Source organism: Syngnathus acus, chromosome 21 (genome assembly GCF_901709675.1).
Source record: "Syngnathus acus chromosome 21, fSynAcu1.2, whole genome shotgun sequence".
Taxonomy (NCBI): domain Eukaryota; kingdom Metazoa; phylum Chordata; class Actinopteri; order Syngnathiformes; family Syngnathidae; genus Syngnathus; species Syngnathus acus.
The window spans coordinates 9,419,454-9,435,077 of record NC_051105.1 but is presented as its reverse complement, the minus strand read 5'-3'; the positions used below and the strand labels follow the sequence as shown (position 1 = coordinate 9,435,077).

Sequence of the window (15,624 nt, the reverse complement as noted above, 5' to 3'; positions counted from 1 at the left end):
AAAAAGTGTTCAAGAGAAAGAAAGTGGAGGTGGCACATAACAGCATCCACAAGCAATGACTGGCCCATGATTGTATTTATTTGTCATAAACTAAAATAAACACTGAAGCCTGATTCCTGGCAATACTTTTTTTTAATTCAAATTTGGCTGTCTTGTTACCTACACCAAAAAGGTGTTTGAATTACATTGAGCATTCTGCACCAGGACAAAACGGAAATGCAAATCTGACAAGGCGCCTTCACTCACCTTACCTGCAAGTATGGCAGACAAACAAGAAAAGATCAGAAGGGAAAAAAGGACAGAGGGGGGGGGGGGGGGGGGACTTATTGCCAGAGAGCTCATTAGCATCACACCTATTAGCAGCCTGCCAGCTACACTGGCCCCTGTTTGTCAGTCAACCCTGAGAGACATCCATGCTGTCAATGCGGAGAGGCAGTCGACAAACAGACCGACTGCTCATTTTTGTCCAGCCTTGCGTGTTTGTCCACGTCAGAAAAAAACAGACAGTTTAACAGACAGGCGAGAGTATTGCAGCAAGCCCGTGACTGTTTGAAGCTGAATTAAATAGTTATTGATAACAATTAACTATTCAATCCTCCAATTATATAGTAAATATAATGAGGCATTAAAGAATTTGGAAAATAACATAATTCACTTGCGCTACTTTAAATGGGGAAAAAAATGGATGAGTTGTAAATGTCTTGATTGGGTTAAGGAAGAAAGTGGCATTGGCCCACGAGACCACTGAAGCCCTTTAGGCTGATGAGTTTTGGCAGCGCAAGTATAGCTGGACTTACTGTTGAACTTGAGCCCTCCTCATGGCAAGGTCTAATTAAACCTCAACCTCATCCCTGATTTCAAGATAATTAGCTGGATGGGTTAACTGGGACTGGGACTCGTAGCCAAAGGCTGCCAAAAGGGCTGTGTAAAATATGCAAAATAAATATGTTGTGCTTTTCAGTGACAACACAATTTTGAAATAAAGAACTGATTAGTGCTTTGCACTGACAGCACAGACACATTTTCATAATTATCATTCACAAATCTATTTTTACATCACGTCATCTGCTTTCTCCTTATTTTTGATTGCCTTCAAATTATGACAACTAATATTTTGACAATTACAAATGCACAAAGTGCTACGAAGCGCAATGTGTACAAATCCTTTTGTGTTTACAGTAAACTTTTTTTTTTCTTTTCTGTAAGCGTAAAAACCAGGATCCAAGAGGTTTTGTTATTCAATAATCTTCAACATAACTGTGAGGATGTGATGCTTTTTGGAGACACAACAAACCAAATAGCCCGACTGCATTTTAACCGTCTGGCCCTTGGGAATGGTCCTATAATTTCCCATTAAGCTACACTGACAGCATGACGTTTTCCCAAGGTGGGAGGGCTATGATTCGGAGGATGTTTTATTCATCCTATTGACTTGGCAATGTTGCCCTAGAATGAGAGTAAATATCTGAAGTGTGCAAGGTGGCAATGAAGGTACTCGCCAGTGTTGTGTTTACTACGGAGATTGCCAGTAAGGCTCAAAGACAGCCGGTTGACAACTAAATAATATACCCGTCACTACTCAGACAGGGTGATTGCAAAACATTACCTGCCATGAATGTGTGTTTCTATTCGCACATACAGAACAGAGGAGCGATGGCACTTCTTTCAATGTTACTTTTACTTTGTCGTTATTCCTCAAGAGATAATCCTTGGATTTTGCCAGTTATGAGTACAATTGGAACTAAAGTATTAGACTAGCCGGCGCTAATTTGCAGACATTTTTCTCCCGGTGATGTTCATGACAGTACACATTCATCATCTGATTGATACGAGTCCAAGTTTCACCACGAACATATGGAATTCAAATGTCCGCCCAGCGAGTATATTTAGCTTGACGGATATGTGGCTAGATGATGACTTTAATGTGTGCATGAAGAAGAGTTCTCAGGGATTCCAACAATGGCAGCCATATGAAAATAATTTGAAATATGAAAGTAATTTTTCAGTCCACACTAGTACTGTTTACACAGGTGTGCTTTTATTTTGAAGGCTTAACTTTACAGGCTGCAAGATGTGTGGTGTTTTTTTAGGTGTATTTTGCTTCCAAATTGTTACTATTTTCATTCAAAAAATCATATTTCAGACCAATTTGTCTGCTTCTTATTAGTTGAACAGAGAGGATCCATCCCATCTACAATGACCATGAGACAAGTGCCTGCCCTCATCTCCAGGCAGATCACGTGGGAACCACGGCAGGAGCCTCCTCCAGGACGCAACGCTGGAAACAGGGAAACACTGCGGGCCTTGTTCCCCTTCGCATGGCTCTTTGTTACATGGCTTTTTGCTTACCAGCACGATTGGACCCCAGGCCACTTGGCTTGCATTCCATCAAATAATATCATCTCCACGTTGGCATTCAAACATTATTTCCAACATTTCAAAACATGCTTTCATGAGCGTAAAAGTTCCCCAAGGCCTCTAATTTTTCATCTTCCTCTAAGACGTAGTATTTAAAGTCTGTTTTGATAAATCATATTGCGCATGCTAAATGAATCGTTCATATAACGCTTCCAGAATTCACTGAATGAACTCTGCGGCAATATTGCCTCTTTGGCAGATACAATCTTTGCCAGGGTAGTCGATTTGCATCCACATCTGTTTGCATGCGCAATCAAATTCACACCTGTTTGCAAACCTCCAGTAAATCATCGGAACGCTCAACATCAGCCCATAGTCTTCCCTTTTTTTATTCATCTTTTACTTCCCTTGCCTGCTTTACTGAAGCCGATTTTTCCCATTGTCCTTGCTGCCAATGCCCCCGGGGTGAAACAGGCCATGTCAAACTTGAATCCATCAATCACTCAGCAGCAGCTGTGGGGATAGCGAGAGGGAAATGAAGGGATGAGCACGGAGAAGAAGGGAGGTGCAATTCGGGTGAAGTATCGCCACCAGTCTACCGTGGCTTTCCTTACTTTTCTTTCTTTCTACAAACAAACCCCTGCCGTCTCTCTTGTCTAGAGCCTCAAGAAACTTCAACTCCGACAGAGTTTGGACCCGACTGTCAAGTCTCACGAGGTTACTCTCAACTGATTCAAATCAAGAAGAGAGGCGAAGACAAAATGAGGAGACGGGTAGCAGAGTGGGAAAGTAGGAATCGGGAAGAGGAATGGCGGGGAGGGATAGGGGGGGGGGGCGACACGTCATGAGAAGAAAAACGTTAAAAAATGAAGTGTGGAGTAGAAGCAGTGGGTGAGCCAGCCAGCCAGCCAGCCAGCAGGCAGGCAGGTGAGTGTGTAAGTATGTGTGTCTGGTACAAAATGAAGTGTCCCTGTCACAGCCCCATTTCCCCCTCCGGGCCGCTGCTGATTAATTGTCCATACAGCTCCTGTGATAGCGGACACTTTAACCAAGACTCCCAGGACATGGGGGCCCATATTCCATCCCGACCAAAAGACACCTTTCCTCCCTTGTACCGGGTTGCCCTTCCCTGACTGAAATCAAGGGAATTTCTCTTTTTCGTACCCACCCCACCCCACCCCACAACAAATAACCCTACATCAGCAACCCATTCACCTTGCCATCGGGGGATAATGTCTCTCTGTGGGAGGGTGGTTTTGGAACAAAGGCAAGGCAGCTGAAAGCAGCATGATATAAAGTATGCCCCCCCCCCTCCACCTCCTGTGTGTTTACTTATGCACTAGTGACTGGCTGAGATAAAGCACCCCTGTCTCAGGTAAATAGTCTAGCACAAGAGGGTTGAAATGGCACATTTGACTTTGGTACCGGACTGCACCAAGTGGGCAATGCTCATAACTATACTCTTCACCTCCATTAAAAGTCCACACACACACTAATGAACAAAATATTCAGCTCCAGTACTACACTTGCATTTAAACAAAACTGTGGAAAGATTAAAGAGAATGATTTAAGACATTTTTATACCCTCACAGGACCCAGACAAAAGGTAATTAATCACATCATTGTATTGTTTTTATGGATTGGAACACTTTCTTGCTCGGCTCTTGTTTACAAAATCTCTTGGCCATGTTTTTACATAATCCTCTCGTATTTGCACTTGGGGGAAATAATACTCATGTTTGATTGACAAACCCAGAGAGCTGTATCCATTTAAAATTAGATTTTCGATTGTGATTGCAATAAGTAGTTTGTTTCCACAGTCTTAATAATAGTTGTCATTCTCTGCATTGTCCCTTTCACCACACTGCAGGACCATGGGGTGGCCGTATAGGGACTAAGCCCCCCCACCCCCTCCACCCCCAAAAAGCTACCAAGGTCAATTGCCTTTTCTGCTCCTCTCATCCTGTGCTTTATGAACCTTCACATCCAGAAGAGAGCGGCGCTATTTCTACTCTGTCCAAGGTGACTGCACCAGTGACAGCCACACTATTACTGCCAAGCAAGAAAATCACTTCCCTCTTAATAAGTGGTAATTCAAGACTAGTAAATTGAAGATATATTCCTAGCTCATTAAAAGACAGAAATGGCCACCAATATTTATATAAATATATATTTACGATGGTTGTTAGCAATGCTAACACATTTTAGTAATATTGGGGCAATTCTTGAGTTCAAACTAAACAAATGGAAGGATTGAAATAGGATGTTATGGTTTATAGCATGAAAATAGCTGTAAACTATAAACTTGTGATTTAAGTAATTTATTCCGAAATGTGACACAGCCGGGAACACATTTCCGTAAATTACTTTGAATTTTCTTACCAATCTTATTTCTCAACCACATAAAGTGTAAAGAGTGCCTCATATGTATTCAAACACACAAATCACCGAATCAAGACTTTGAAAGAAATGTGTGTTGAGCCTACTTTATCTGATATCACTCAAAGGCCGTCTGTAATTACATTGTAAATGCAGATTAGCTATGAATATTTTAGAAGGGGATTACTAAAAGAGGAAAGAGACAGAGAGAGGAAGAGATTTGAGAGGAATCTGCCTTCTAAAGCACCCACATGCGGGACTGAATGAAAAGCTCACATGAAGGTGGAACTTGTCTTTCATGCCAAGTTGTCAGGCTATTATCATCCTTTCATATGTTGGCTACCGTTATTAACCGAGAATAGAAAAATAACAAAGAAAATGACAATAAAAAAGCCTCGCTGCAACATGGCGTGCTGTCATTTCCGAGAGGAAAAATAACACAGCGGAGCAACTCTTTTCATGGGACGCTCATCTTAAAAACCACTTGACCATTTTATGGTCATTTCAATTGTAGTTCAATTGAGAAGCGGCGAAAAAAAAAAAAAAAAAAAAAAACAGAATTGAGGACCAACAGAAATTAAACCGTCAGACACATAACCTTCAGTCTAAGACATACAAACATTGACAGCCATCAAATATACAAATCCACAGAAGATGCTTCCTGGAGCTTTTGTCACAATATTTTGAAACCGTCAAAAATATGTCTGTCAAAGATTTGAGTAGCTGACAGCATGCCGCCGCCCTCCAGGAAGACGATGAGGTCGTATTGTGCGGGGAAGGATGCAACAATATCATCAGGGATCAAAAGTCGAGCATACTGAGAAACATACATCACACGCTCAAACAGTTTTTAAAGGGTCTGAGTGACACTTGTGGCCCTTCCATTTTAGGGTGATAGCTCAAAGTGTGTGTCTCGATGTGAAGGAGAAGGGAGTGGAAAAACAAACCAAAAAAAAATCCACTTGTCCGTTTGCTGAGCTGCATATTCTTGTTTGCATTCTACAGACGCATCATTTTAAAATGGCCTTACAACGAAGCGGGATGCACCAATCCCGTTATGAAATCCTTCACAGTAGGGGCGTCTAGCAGCTGACAATAATGATGATGCATGGTCCAACTTGTGTTTTGCCTGTATAACTGCGTCTGATAAATGAGCTTATAGATCTTGTAAAGGTCACATAAAATATGATCCAATCACTTCTGCTGCCAGCAGACAGTCTAAATGTTGATGAACCCATCAACAAGTCAAAACTGGGGAAGAAAAATTGCCCTCCTGGGCATCAGCAAAAAAAAAAAAAAAAAAAAAAAAGAAGATGACCGCTATTTTGTTCAAAAGCTAGGGCATTATTAAATATAATCACAATCATGATATAAAAACAGACAACGGAGATTTTGATAACATGCTGTTAGGCTTGACTTCACAGACAGTTTAATTTCAGAGCTCACAATTATTGGCATCTATTCTTGTCATTACCCGATTTATTTATTTATTTATTTTTTTGCTAAAAAGTCGAGGTCCAAACACTGAAAGACTGTTGTACATAGTATGCCAGACCTGAAGTGGAGCTGACGCGCAACAGAAAGTCACCAAGCCTGTGCAGCGTATAAACACTCACAACTAACTTCAGGGATGGCCAAAAGAGCAAGAAAGGAGGCATTTAAGAGGTACAACTTGTTCTTATCAGAAGAAAAGCTCAGATAACTGCCGAAATAAAGAACATGCAAGTTGTTATTGTTGGCGGGAACTGGGACCACCAAGCCATGAGAAATACAAGCAAGGGCAGTGTTTGTTTTCAAATATGATCATTCTGGGACACTGTTAAAAAGAAAAATGGTTTCCCAGAACAGCAGGATAAAACATATAAACAGTATAAAGCTCTTTTTTATGTAGACGAGGTCTAATTTGAATATTCTGAACTCTTGGGCTCAGACTACTCCACAATATACAATTGCAGCCATACAGTGATGTCACATGTCTGCACAAAAAGTGTGGACGAGCACAGTGCAGTGTGAGTGCAGGCTAGCAAGAAACAGAGTAGAGGAGTAATCGCCCAGAAGCACTGTCAAGTGCAAGTGCGCCCTCAGGTTTCATGGTATAGCACAACATCATATACATCCAAGTGAAAAACACATCAGTGCAGCCCTATTAAAAAATTTCACAGTGGTGAAAAAGAACACCATCATTTGATCATTAATGAAAGAATAAAAAAGCATAACAAATCTTCATGTCAACTATCCCTCAGCCTCACTCCATCACAGCAAACGCCACCAGTTCAACAATGAATGCTCCAGCCACAGTCAGCAGAAATATATTTCCAAATCTCATTTTCCACGGAAATCCCAAACACTAAAGAAACAACAGAAAGCTGCAGGATAATTAGCGGATAGAGTTTACCCACATTGCGCCGACTTTACTAATTGAAAGAGCCTACACAAAAACATAGACGGATGTAATTCCTCCACTGTTCCCGCATATGGAATACATGAATATTCATACGATAGAGAGCTTTCTTGAATGAGGCCATATGGCTAGGAATCGGCAGTTATTTGCCATCCCCAGCTTCAGTGTTTTGTAGCACACTAATGAAGAGCGTGGTGCAGTGCAGTGCAGGAACTCTGCGGCCACTCAGCAGCCTGCACACATGCATCCGATTCCCAGCGACAACTTTGGCTGCTTAGGTGACAAACTGTTTTAATTTCTAGCAAAGGACTACACTGCCAAAGGAAATGTTCCATTTATTTTCCAGAGGATAACAACTCAAGAGGAGATAAATCAGCATACATGGGCACATTAGAATGCACTGCACATACTGAACAGCTCAAATAAAATGAGCTTGGATTAAATAAAGCTAAACAAAATAAGAAATTAAACAGGAGCAAGTGTTGGGATGCAGATGTGCTTCTTTACACAAACCAGTCATGCCCCCCCCCCCCACACACACACACACACAAACAAACACACACATTACACTTTCATCACATTACTCTCTCCATGCCAAATATTAACCAATGTATACACTATTTTATTTGCACAATCCATTCTTTCTGCCCTATCTGCTGTTCTGACTTGATGTGGAAGATGTTGTGATGCTATGTCTGTGCAAAAATAAAAAGATCAACTGTTACTGTCTTCATGGATTGACCTTTCACAGGCATGCATCAAAAAATGTACATTGTTGGAAATGAACGCATAATGCCACATTGCGAGTGGAAGCCTTTTTCTGATTGGCTACCACTTTGGTGGTTGTTGACACACACTGTTATCCTATTTGCACCTGTTCAATCCACCCAAACATCCACAATTCGATATGCCTGCCCTATGCCTAATTTCTTTCTCATACGAAAAGACAAATAATCCAACTAATCTATTTATACGGCAAAATCTTATATCTTGTGCCATGCATGCTGTAGAATAAAGCACACGATCGTCAGTGTTCACACTTCACGGGACGTCAAAATTCCACATTGCATTTTCATTTCATTGTTCGCCTCGTGAAAGCAACCGAAAGATTAAATACAGCGTGTTTTTCCAAATGTTTAAGTGTCGTGACAAATACAAAGTGTAGAAGAAGTGCATTTGCTGGTGCGTAAAAGAGCGTCGCTGCAGCGCTCGTCAAAGTGAGGTGCACAGGGTCCTCGGGGGGAGTTGCAATAAAATGGAATAGTGTAATTTCACGGTAACCCGCTTTAATATCAAGCAGTTTGCAGATTGCATATGGACAACAGTTCATCACTGCATGCTCGTCCCTGCAGGATTTACGGTTCGTGCGTATTTGGATGAATGGGTTTAAGATGATCTGTTGAACGTGGATTATCTATCCCGTAATCACATATTTTATATTAAAAGAAAAACAAATACGATGGGAACTTATGAAACGACTAGTAAAGCAGCTTTCAGACATTTCAATCTCAGTCTGACAAAAAGACTAGCACACATTCATAATCATCACGAAATGTAAAAATAACATGTCTGCAAAAAGTCTCCGCGCGGAGCCCCTCATGCGCTCCGCGCGTCACTTGGAACCCACCAAGCAGCGCGCTCAGGTCGGCTTTGCTTACCTGATTGTGACGAGCTCGACCCAAACAAGAGGCACGTCAGGAAAAAGTCGAGGCAATACAGGACAGTCGCTTGTTTCATTGTTGCGCTTATTTCCTTTAAATTCACATGTCCAACAGCGTATCCTTGTTTGAACCACTCAACGGGTTTGCTCGTTTTGAGCCAAAAGCGTCACTTTAGGGACTTGGATGGGCTTTTTTTTTTTCCGCCCCCCTCTCCTTTAAGTTTGTCAGACTGTGCTTCGGGTAAACCTCTCAATGTCCACAAGCTTAAATTGAAACTGGCTGGCTAAACAAGTTTCCAACGCGCGCACAGTGACGCTTGTCTAAACAGTAAAAGGCTGTATTCATGCCATTTCTCCCCCACTTGTACTCTGTATGCAACGCCACACTTGATTTTTTCTTTTTTTCTTTCCAGACACACCTCCGAGCCCTGGAACTCCTCCTACGCACACTGTCATTGGCACAAGTGGCCGACCATCACCTCGCAGACGACCACGCACCTATCCACTGGTTCTGCCATTGGTTGACATAATTTGACACTTATTTTAAATTCTTGCACTGCACCTGTCAAACTGACACGATCAAAATGAATTCTGGGGAAGGGGCGTGGACTCTGGGTGCACTATAATGTTTACCAGGAGGTTATCAAGTGGATCAATAAAAATAACAATAGATGCAGGGATTTTGATCTTTTTGAATGACATATATATTCCTACTCTAAGTAGTATTTTGGCAACAAGTGATCTGAGTGAGTCAAACTCACATGTGGTCAACTACATCATATCCTACAGATCAGATATGACTGCCAGTTTATTAAGCTCCATCTGAGACAAAAAGTGCAGGACTCCCCTCAAAAAGGCGCTTTGAACACCTGTGGCACGTTTTATATTTTCATGACCTGGATTTGCAAACTGTCGGTCTATTATTTTTCTTTTCATAGTGTTGTGAACTGCCACAAGATGGCATCAAAACGCTTGGTATGTTGTAAAAACAGTTAAAAATGGCATCATAGTTCTTACTTGTGTTGAAAAGCATGTGCCGCACATTCAGGGTGGATGAAGGATGAAAGGAGAGGTCATGGACCCATGCTGCAGTTACAAAGTTGGAACTTTGAAGGTGCCTCACCTCCAAACATGCTATTAAAAAATAAATTAAAAACATCACAGCGTTTGTATGCGTGTAATATTCATCTCAATAATATCCTTGAATTGAAAGCAATAGATATATCAGCAAAAACACACACACACCAGGACACTGTCGGTCATACAAGGCTGGACATTTCTGACTTGAAGGTTTTATGAAATGCGGCAAGAAATGCAATTATGCCCTATTAACATTTTTGCACGGTATCTGCTCATTGTTCCGATATGCTGATATATTAGCAAAGGTTACAGTCATTAATTTCATACTTGAGACCCAGCAACGGCGTCTCAAGGATTTCACGGTCATTATAATTTCTATTAAACTTGTTATTTATTATTCCATTGCTCATTGTAGCTGCTGAAAAAGATTCTGACTCACTGGAAGGAAAAAAAAAAATGACATGATGCTAATTTGGGAAGTTGTTTGCTCTTACTTTTCTCAGTCCAAACACAGTCATCGTTAATTCTGAAGTATTGGATTTGTTTCTGCAAGTTCATCAAAGGTGAGACAGAAAAGCAATGATGAATTGCAAGATCCACACTTTCTTTTCCCCGAGCAATCTAATCCAACTGTTCTGATATCATTTTTATACACAGCCAAAGGGGGCCATATTGCAAAATATGCTGTAATGAATCGATCAATTTCTTACCAAGTTTGAAAATGTCCAATATGTTCTCACAACCCCTCCCAAAAAGTCATATTTAAGGTCAAGAGATCTTTACCACTCCTTGGTATCGTTTTGCTATTGAGTATAATCCTTAGACTTTGATTTCTCCTGTAAGCTATTTTGTTTTGATGTGTAAATAACAGAGAAGTCAAAAAACAGCTTTACAAAGTGATACTGTACTTGATGGGTTGTTTCGATTACTTGGAAATCAACGACGCAGGTCTTTTCACCAGGAAACAATGTGACAAAGGGTTATTACCTTCCGGACCATATGCTGCTTACTTTTGCACTTTGAGAGAAAGACGAATGCCACCTTGAGTCACAATATGTCCACACATCTGGACATTAATCATGCACTCTGACTGCAACCTCACATCCACCCACGTATACGCACACACACACACCTAAGTCATTTACTGTTAAGTGTGCTTGGCTTTGAAAATGAATGTCAAGTCTGTCATGTTTCAACGTGTAAGAAAAAAAAAAAAAAAAAATCCCAGCAGCTGACAACATCAATCCATTTTCTTCACTGCCTATAACAATAATAAACCTATTATCTTCAAAAAAATAAATCGGCGTTATTTTGAGGGGCATCATTTTTATATTTATGCACTTCCAAAAGACATGATTAGGCGCAATACCCCTGAAGGAGTCAGGCGGCTTACCTTCCTTTTAGTTTTCCAATACATCAAAGTGTAAACCCGAGCGATAATCGAGTCAACTTCGTAAACATCCTTTCGTTGCTATGAGCAGGTGGTTCCTCTCCTGAGAATTTTCAAGGCTTTTGTTTGGCTCTAAATGAGAAGTGATTTGCTTGAATATGCACACGCACACACAATGTTTTTCCACAAGTTCCTAGATAGTGCAGAAAAAAAGTTAAGCGGCTTTTGTAGTCAAAAAAAGTGCACTGAACTGTGAGGGGCACTTTTTTTGAACCTCCGCTGCAGTCTGACCCCTCACCAGTGGGTGGCAGTCTGTGTCTCACCTCCAGGGTCAACCCATCAACAGACTGACTCCACGGGGGGGCGAGAGAGGCAAACTGCCCCCAACCAGCTTCCCGTGACATTGTCTTCCTGGTGCATATAAACTCGAATAAATATTCCTCGGCTTTTAATATCACTGACGCTGCAAATGTATTTGTAAAAACGAGACCCGGCAATTTGCTATGATGACTGGAAGCTTCCCTCTAAATACAGCTCAAATGACTGCCGTTTATCACTCTTAATAACATCAAAGTATAATTTGGTGAGGTGGTGTTTTCATTTAACATCATGCTTGAAGAGCCACCTTCTGACAGTATCACCCTCGTGCTGTCAATAAAGTAATTTATTCCTGGCGCTATGAGAGGCAATGAGACAAGGTTTCAAGTATTCTTGCAGACAATCCCGGTGTCTTCTGTACAGCTAATCTAATACATAACCTCCTGATTTGTTTAATGGATGAGCCTTTGCTGCAGCAAGAGGCACGCCAATAAAAGCCGGGGCCCTCCAGAGGCTATTGTGCCTCGTAATGATGCCAGACACACAATGTGAGGCTTATGAAGCAATTTTTTTTATTGCCCCTGTACATTGTTTTGCACCGTCGGTGGCGAGCGAGTATAAAGCAATCTTTTTCCCACACATGGAAGAAAAACATTTACCGTGATGAACTATGCACATGTTGCAGGCTTTAGAGCACAGGTGTCAAACCCAAGGCCCGGGGGCCAGATATGTCCCATCGCATTATTTTCTGTGGCCCGCGAAGACAAATTGTGCATTACATTTATGTCATACTAAAATTGCAAATTGTCTTAACTTTTAAAAAATCATCTTTTTAAAATATTTGAAAAATTTCCACTAGTCTGATTTGAAAAGAAAATATTTGTCAGTTTGTTTTGTAGCTTATACTGTATATAATATGAGACGTTCATTTATTTGGGTTGACAGTCATAATGGCCCTTCGAGGGAAACTATGACTACAATGCGGCCCGCGACAAATATGAGTTTGACACCCCTGCTTTAGAGGAAGGTTGGATTCGCAGAGATACATTTCCAGTTATATTTTCTGAATGAGAGTATTGCTGGAAAAAAATAATAATTGCCTTGCTTGCTGAGATTAGGTGAGCAACACAGCCAGGTGAGTCCACATTTTCTGAATAATTCTACATTTCTGGACAAACTCATATGGAGTGGACTGAAACTGCAATGGCGCCGTCTGCAGACTGGCTCAGTGAGCAATGAGCAGCGTTAGCCCATTACACACACATGATTACGTGGCCATTTCCTCAGCGAATGAGTCTCATCAGAAGTCAGTGGAGAAGCCACCAAGTGTGTAATTGTTTCCCATTAGAGGAAACATCCACTGCCAGAGAGTTGCATCTCACTACTGCGTTAGCTGATGAATGCTTACAGAGTGAAGAATCCACTGTGGGCTGGGATGAATTTCTTGAAAACCCTTTTGTCATTCTGAAGGTCAAAATAATTCATCTTGTTAATTTCCCCCCATTATGATGACATATTTATTTATATTATTGTGGGTTGTTTTTGTTACTTTATTAATGGTATTTGTATGTCGTTTCACTGCAGAGTTACCAAAGTTATGTCAAGTTCAGATTCTGCATATTGACATAACATAACATAACATAACATAACATAACATAACATAACATAACATAACATAACATAACATAACATAGCACAACAGTCTTGTAATTCAATTAAAAGAGGAAGTTACTCCAAAACTTCAACTACTAATCATGGAACCATAATTGTGTTTATAAATTATAGAATTTGGAGAATCATGGAAAGTCACACATTTGATTGGTGGGAATATTTCAGGCACCTCCCTTGTGAGACTTTTGCCTATTCGAGGATTTACACAAGAAATGACACCAAAGGACAAAATAAAGCATAGCACTTTGGAGTTATTAGCTGTCCACCAATCACTTAGATTAGGTTTTCACCATCACGTTTTTTGGAATCAAGTCATAAAAACTGCAGTATGCATTTTTTTTCTTTTACAATACTGACATCTGCAGGACTACGACAACAGTACATCCGTATAAAATAATGGAAGAAAAAAATAAACCGTGTTCTTCTGCATGATCTTGTTTTTAATTGATTGTAATAAATAAATAAATAAATAAATATTTGATGGCACTAGATTAAATTATCTCTCAGGTAGTGATGAACAAATAAAGCTTTGTGAAGCACTTGTGATATTTCTTATTTTTACTCCTCTAGATGGTAGTCTTGTCTTCAATATGCAGTGGAAATGTAATAAACCTATGTCATGTTTTTTAAAACGCCATCACCATCCAGAGGAGAAAAAATATATATCACAAGCGCTTACAAACCACTTTTCACACGCATAGATCGGAAAAACAAGTAGAGGGGGGTTTGACAGCCCACATTTGTATAATGTAAAGTGAAAGCAACAACATAAAGGGCTGACATTTACTTGTTTCCTTTGGTTTACAGCATGTACGCCTTACCCTTTTCATCACTCAAAGAAATTCCTCCTGTCAGCCTCATTTAAGTTCCACCACTCAAAACAAGTGTTGGCCTTCTTGAGAGACCAAAGTAAAAATGTTGACAACAAATTAAAACGTCATTAGGCACACCTCCGCTAACGCAACACTGCTTCTGTAGCATGGTTGCCCAAATCATATGTGAAGATTTTCAGAAACCAAAAGAAACATACTGGTCACACTATTTATCTCGGTGTGTGAAAGTTCTTCTCAATCCTCAATTTCACTATTGTTGCTTTTCTTTCCTTTGCGTCATTTTCCGATTCTAATTTCTCAGGATGCATTTGAAAGATGTGCAGCATTGGGCTTTTTTATGGCTGCCGCCCAAATGTCAGTTGGCTTTCTCCCCTGTGCTCATTTGACATAATCACACTTAATGGGTAAGCGCATCAGACTTGCTTTCAGTGTACCTCTCAAATGCTGCTCACTGCACATGTTGTTCAGCGCTCATAACGCAGCCAAGCAGAGGAATTAAAATGGAAGTTCCCCGACAGTCCTCCATCCCCCCCCACATTGAAACCTCACATTTGAGAAGTCTGACCACAAACCTATACATCACCCAGAAGCCTATGCAAATGTGCTCAAAGAAGAACATACAGCTGGGAAATGTTGGTTTGAGATGTTTTCATTCCCTTAAGTGCTTCGATGTGTATCTTGAGTCACGTGGCTGGCTTTGTCGTCTTCTCTCAGATTTGTGAGCATTTAAGGCCACGCTTAGAAATGTGATTGTGCTTTCCTATATGTATTTTCAATGGGGATTCAGTCAAACAAAATATTTTTTTTCTAAAGTCACGTACACATACATTCTCAGTCTATGTACATGACATCAGAAAAAATATATATTAAAAAAATATATAAATACATAATATAATATATTTTTAAAAATATATAAAATATATATATTCAATATAAATATATATATATATATATATTTTTTTTGCAGTTCAAGCTTTTACACCAAAATTCCCCAAACACACATAACACCAAAGTGTTGCGCAATACCACATTTCTAAAGTACAATATATTCCAAACCAATTCCACACCTTTGCATGTGTACGTGTCTTCACTGCATGTGAAGCTTTAAGGGCAGGGCCAGCATCCGCCACAACCTGGCAGGAAAAACAGGAATAGGCCTTGTCAACTCATGCTTACACAACCTTGCTAAGGATTCTCACTTGGCTGGAAAAAAAGACAGCAGGAACTGTTCCTTGCTCTGTAATTTAAAACCATGAAAACAAGTCGCACCACTTGTAAATCAACATGTTCTGTATTCTTTAGTGTTTACTGGTTTAGTTGACTGTGTTCTTGCTACTTATTCCTAAAAAAAAATCACTTGGTTGGTTCAGCTGGTTACTGTGAATGCAGATAGCAAGGGCAACATATTTGGCTAGCTCAAAGAAAAATGATGTTATCTTATGTTTATCACGAAAGGCAAAAATGTCATCTGTCCAGGCATACACAGATTTATTAGAAGTGTCTCGAAGCTTTTCTAGTCATTTTTTTCAATATA

The 15,624-nt window shown here is 40.3% G+C and overlaps 1 protein-coding gene across 2 annotated transcripts in view; it reads right to left on the bottom strand.

The window, feature by feature from the left end:
* LOC119115035 (receptor tyrosine-protein kinase erbB-4-like) overlaps positions 1–9,155 on the bottom strand; it is a 102,070-nt gene extending 92,915 nt beyond the window's left edge. For both annotated transcript variants that reach the window (XM_037239174.1, XM_037239175.1), the window contains exon 1: positions 8,797–9,155. In XM_037239174.1, the coding sequence (XP_037095069.1) occupies positions 8,797–8,875 (79 nt within the window). In that variant the 5' untranslated portion in view covers positions 8,876–9,155. The remainder of the gene's footprint in view (positions 1–8,796) is intronic.
* Between the last annotated feature and the right edge of the window lie 6,469 nt (positions 9,156–15,624).